General features: G+C 38.0%; 1 protein-coding gene across 1 annotated transcript in view; it reads right to left on the bottom strand.

Annotated features, from left to right (window-relative positions):
• Positions 1–2625: 2625 nt before the first annotated feature.
• OCA2 (OCA2 melanosomal transmembrane protein) overlaps positions 2626–6277 on the bottom strand; it is a 178919-nt gene continuing 175267 nt past the window's right edge. Inside the window, exon 19 of the mRNA XM_004700033.2 lies at positions 2626–2891. Coding sequence (XP_004700090.1) covers positions 2807–2891 — 85 coding nt within the window. The 3' untranslated portion in view covers positions 2626–2806. The remainder of the gene's footprint in view (positions 2892–6277) is intronic.

Genomic DNA, 6277 nt, shown 5'->3' on the forward strand with positions numbered 1-6277 from the left:
TAAAAATATTACTGTTTTCCTGATTTCCTTTTTTCAGAGCCCTCATGGTTAGCATAAAGGTTTTCTGTTGATTTTTGTATGCTAACCTGGTACCTGAAACTTTGCTGAATCTTTCCGTTAGTTCCAACAATTTTCTTGAGTCTTTTGGATTATCCATGTATAGGATCATGTCAAGAGCTCAGGACATATTGGGGATTATATTCCGGGTTGATAACTGTAACATCAGAAACTTGGAAACCACTAGCTGCTCCACTAGTGAAAGATCGGCTTTCTACTCCTGTTATGATTTAAATTTTTGGAAAACATAAAGGCAGTTCTATTCTGTCTTTTAGGATCAATATGAGTTGGGAATGAATTGATGGCAGTGAGATCATATTTGTAAATAGAGAATATTTTACTTCTCTGCATCTTTTAAGTTTTAAAGTAACTGATTGACAGTTTCTGAAATTTCTATTGGGATGTTGTCGTGCTTATGTTATATACTACTTCAGTATGAGGTGGGGCAAGTTCTTACTATAACAGTAGGAAACAGATTTTGGAATTCTGCCAATTGCTTAATGTCTCTATCCCAGCTCTCTGTAACCAGGAGCTGATGCTATACTGGGGAGAATGATAAAAAAAATCAAGCAAGCACAAGTGTGTGGTCTCTAACTGAAAACAGAACTTGGCTTGCCAGTGCTTCAATGTGCTCCAAGCAATTTAGGTGTGTGAGTGCAGGTAGGAAAGCAAGACATGGGACACTCATGTTTACTGCAGCACTATATTCACAACAATAAGAAGATTGAAACAACTTTAATGCAAATCAGCGGAATAATGGATAAAGAAACATTGGTACAAACTCATAATGAAATACAATACATCAGTTTAAAAAAAGATGATGAAATCACGAAGGACATCGTGTACCTGGAGAACAATATGCTGAATGAAGTTAATCATAGAAGGACAAATATTATACTAGACCACTGTTCTAAGGAGAAAACAACAACTACTACAAAACTAGACTCATACCAAAGGCAATAGACCTTGGAGGTTGTTAAAGGGTTGGGAAAGGGGAGGATGGGGAATGGGTGATAAAGCAATAGGTTAGATAAAGGGTCAGTAAACTGTGCCTCTCAAGCCATATACAGCTCTTTCTGTATGTACATGTGGCTCTGAAACAAAATTGAAAATGAACAAAAAACTATCATAGTTTATGAAAATGTTAAAGGATATTATTCAGATACTGGTGCTTTAATTTGTTTGTAAAAATATATTTATGACACAATGGTTGGTTGGCTGGATTGTGATAAGAGCTGCAAGAAGCCCCAACAAATGATTTTAAAAATATGATGAGACTCTTCTTCCAGGTAAAAAGTGGTACAACCACGCAGAGCCTGCATACCTTGTTGTCAGTCAATCAATGGAAATAGAAGGCACCATTATTCCAGGTAATTTAATATGTAAAATATTACTAAAATAAACTTGGTTGGTGCAGCATTTCCCCAAGGAAAAAGTTCAGAGGGTTAGGGAAGAAGGAGGGATGGAAACAGGAAACAGGGAGAGTGCAGAATAAGTGATGGTGCATTGAGGGGATTTAGATGGATGAGCAGAAACAAATTGTGTATGGATTATTGTATGCAAAACTGATGATCCACTCTGTAAACCTTCACTTAATTCAAAACAAGAAATTTAAAAGGCAGTTGTGAAATAATACATGACAAGTCAAATTTCTGTATTTTAATTAATGATTGAAACCCCCCAGAAAAAATATAAGTAGATAAAATACAATTTTACATAATATCAGTGACTGGAAAAATGAGAAAGTAAAAATTCCATAGCTTGAAGTTTAATGCTCAGGTTGTCACTCATGGGGTACTAGCATGTCCCAGACTGCTGTGGTTTGTAAGGGCCCAGAAATAAGGCATGCTCACACACATGCACACAGCAGCCAAGAGTCCAGCCATGGTTTTTTTTAAAGCATAGGATCACTTCAAAAGAAATAAAGCATACACAAGATACATTTTGCTCTGGGAGTGAAGTGGGTCACACCTCGCTAGTTGAGAAAGGACCTTGTCTAAGTAACATTTCTTGTTTTTAAAACAAGAGGGGGTTACTCCCTTGCAGATGGTCAAGCAACTTTCCAATTAGTTGCTCAGTTCATCTTTGAGTCTCTTCATTTTATCTTATATCAGGGTCTGAGTGAGCATGATTTTGGATTTATCTCCAGGGACAGTTCTGTGATAGAATATTTACCAGGGCCTGGCTTCAAGGTTAAGGTGTTTATCAAGCCAGTTTTCATAGGGTCCTTGGTTCATAACTTGTTCGTACAGGGTCTTATATTCATTCCCTTAACAGGCCGGTCAGGAGCCCCTGCTCTGTCCCTGACATATAACTTCTTCCAAGGAATAGTTTGCTGAAAACTTGTATTCCATTTCACAGGAATAATGTTTATTTAGAGCACACATTTGAATGCTAATTATTCTAACCTGCAAAGTGATTACATGGAGAAAAACTGTATATAGTCTTAAAAGAATCATAAGCCATTTGAGAAGTAGAATGCGTCATATGTACCTTTTCCTATATAGTATAGCAAAAAAATAAAAGCTTTGAAATAGTAAACATTTTAATGTAATGAAACCTCAAGTATTTATATTTTCTGTATTTTGAGAGGAAAGACATTCAACATGGCAGCATCCACCTGTGTGCCAATAGCTTCATCCTGCAGTATCGCCACCATGCAGCATCCTCAGAGTGAGCACCTGTTCTTGCATCCAAAAAGAGTTCTTAGGCCATCAAGGTACAGCTTGAAGTTGATGATGGGACAAGTTTAATTCCATTCCACTACAACATGAGCAACCAGGAGATAGCACATCCCAACTGTGCAGGAGACCACCATCAATGGAAAGCCCAGTCTGCAACACAGAAAAAGGCTGATTACAGAGCAGTGTCAGACTCTCAAAGTCCCAGCATTGAGAATAGGTAGGTCACTTACCTAAGTTCCCCCGATGTCTGGAGGACACAGTGAACACTGTGAGGGATGTAGCCATTATTGTGTCACGAGTACAAAGCACATGTGCCCTTTAGAACTTTATACTTTATACATTTACAAATTTAATAACCATTCATTATAGAAATAAAAAAATGTAGTGTTAGTCTAGGAAGTTATCAGGATAATTGCTTCTATTAAACATGATCCATTGTATGAAATTTTATATTAAACTAGCATAATATCTTTTACAGATCTTTAATTGACCCTCTGGAGCCTCCGTTTTTCAATATATAAACTTAGAGGGCTAATCTAGAGATGACATTCACTCACACATCAGTCTCTGAGCCACTGTGAAAATCTCTGGGTGCTAGCTTTGCCTGCATCACTTACTGTGCAGGCATTCAACCATTCCTCTTAGAGAGCTTTTCTTAGAACTTATGTTTCCATAAGACCCAGAAGTCCCTCACACGTGAATCTGTAAAGAGCCTGAGAGGCAGGATCAGGAACCAATGCCACCATTAGCCTAAGAAAAGTAAAAGGGAAATGAAAAATGTCTGTGTTATTGAGGTACAAATTGTTTGGATTATATATGTTGTGGCCTTTATGACAAATTGGTTCCAACTAAAGACAGAGTAGAATTACTCCATATTTTATGTTTGTTTGTTCTTTTGTTGTAATATTTATAGAACATGTTGCCTGATCTTTTATTCCATAGTTCTTCTGGGTGAGTTTGAACTGCCAACTTTTCTATTACCAGTCAACTGCAAACTGTTTTCACCACACAGGGATCTCACTGGGGTACACTATATTGTACCCCCATTTTATATATATAAAATTTTAAAAAGTATTTTAAAAGAATGGAATTTTCCCATGACTTTTGGAAGTTCTCACAGGTGTAGACATTATGCATAAATGTAAAATATGTCCCATGAAAATGAGGAGTTTCCCTAAGTGTGTGCTTCTCCTATCCACAAGCATGTTTTCAAATGTACCCATGTTTCCACTAATAACCATAAACCAAAACCATACTCATTGTCTTCAAGTTGATTAGAACTCATAGCAACTCTATAGCAAACATTACAACTGTCCCGTAGGATTTCTAATGCTATAATCTTGACTACAATAGATGGTCACATCTTTCTCCCATAAGAGCAGCAGGCAGATTTAAACCACCAACCTTTCAATTAGCAACTGAGTGCATACCTGTTGTGCAACCAAGGATCTTAATTAATAACTATACTACACTAACTATGCTAACAAGTTTTGCACAGATAAACATAAGATTGTCGACTCATAGCCACACAAGGTGAGCATGCCCACCCACCCACCCACCCCTGTGGGGTTGAGAAAGAGTATTCCCACCACACCCATGGGGAAAAGGGTGAAGATGCCTACATAATCCTATGGAGTCAAGGAAAGTAAGTATACTTTCCTCTGCGCACTTGTGGGAATGAAAATGAGTATGCCGATCCACACCTGTGTGGGTAAGTATGAGGCTGCCCACTGCATGCCTGAAGCGAAAGAGCTTCTTTTAAGTGAGTCAGGGACTGCTGAGCTCAGAGCAATGGCACTCTTCCAAAGATAAGCCTCAAGATCAAGCTAGACCTGAAAGGACTAGAGGTCACCATGGCTCTGGCAGGCTAGCTGTGGTAGCTTCTGTGTCTAGCTATCTGGAAGGTGATGACATGCCACGGTGATCCTTAAAAGGACAGAAGGACAGAGGATCTCCTAATGAGTGCCCATCATCCAAGAAGGTGTATTAGAATTTACTGTTCTTTGAGTAAACTGATAGTCCAAGGCTTGTCCCGGCACCTCAAGAGTCTCCTCACTGAAGGCTGCACATATTTCACTCTTCCCAGAGTACAAATTCCAATCATGACAGTTGAGAAAAGATGCGAGAGAAGACAGAGAGGAAGGAGAGGAGCTTTGGTGGTGTAGTGGCTTATGTATGAAGCTGCTAACCATAAGAACAGAAGAAAAAACACCATGCACTAGGGGCTGGGGGGTGGGGGGGTGGGGAATGAGATTCTCTGCTCCCATAAAGATTTAGTTTGGGAATTCCACAGGAGTAGTTCTACCCTATCCTATAGGGTCACTATGCACCAAAATCAACTCAATTAATGACAGTGAGTTTGAGTATTTTTAATTCTGGCCCTTCTGTTGAGTTATGATACATTAAGGGGGGAAAGACAACATTGGCATTCAAAATATTTGTACTATGTTGTTGATGTTAGAAACTGTCAAATCTATTTCAACCCACAGCAACCTCATTACCTCATGTGACAGATTAGAACTACTCTTCTAGGAGGTAACTTTATGTAATCAAAGATTACAGCCTTCTATATAGAGTAAACCTCAATATAAGGAAAACAAAAATCCTCACAACTGGACCAACAGGTAAAGCAGAAAAGATTAAAATTGCCAAGTATTTCACGTTAGTTGGATCCACAATCAGTACCTATGGAAGAATGAGTCAAGAATTGGCTTGTTACATTGGACAAATGGCTTGTTACATTGGACAAATGTATGGCTTGTTACATTGGACAAATCCACTGGGGGAAAAAAGACTTATTTAAAGGGTTAAAACAGAGAGATGTCACCTTGAGGACAAAGGTGAGGTTCCCCAAGCCAAGGATATGCATATGTAACCTGGAAAATGAATAAGGAAGTCTGAAGGAGAATGGACCCCTTTGAATCATGGTTTTAGTAAAGAATATTAAATAGATTCTTTAAAAAAAAAGAAATATTTTATTATGACATACTCTAGACATCATACAATTCAATAGTTTAGTTGTATCAAGAAGTACAATCACTACCACAATCAGTTAAAAACATTTTCTTTCTTTTATGCCTTGTTATTAGCTCCTCATGACCTCCTAATCTCCCCTGATGTACCACCCCCAGGAAATCTTAATCTCTATCAATTCACCCATGCTAGGTTTCATATACCAAAACACAGATAAAAGTGCAAAACAGAAAGTCAAAGAGGCTACCAACAATAGCAAAATACCACAGAGATAAACTCCAGCTCAAAAGAAAACAGAAAATATTTAATACCAGTGCAAATTCAAAATGTGTCCAAAAGGAAATCTAATGACAAGGTTTTAATCATTCTGGTCAGGTTTTTCATTTTTATCTACTATAATCATCTCTGCAATACTCTCCATCTGATAACCAGGTTAGTCTCATCTCTCGATTGTGGTCAGAAGGAGGTTTATTCCTTACATAGATTCTGAACATGTATTTTGGACTTCTGTGAACCAGAATTTCACAATTTAAGCTCTGAGACCATAGCTCCCTTCAAATTTG

The sequence above is a fragment of the Echinops telfairi genome, unplaced genomic scaffold, assembly GCF_000313985.2.
Source record: "Echinops telfairi isolate 266 unplaced genomic scaffold, ASM31398v2 ScPeMD7_7475;HRSCAF=8513, whole genome shotgun sequence".
NCBI lineage: Eukaryota > Metazoa > Chordata > Mammalia > Afrosoricida > Tenrecidae > Echinops > Echinops telfairi.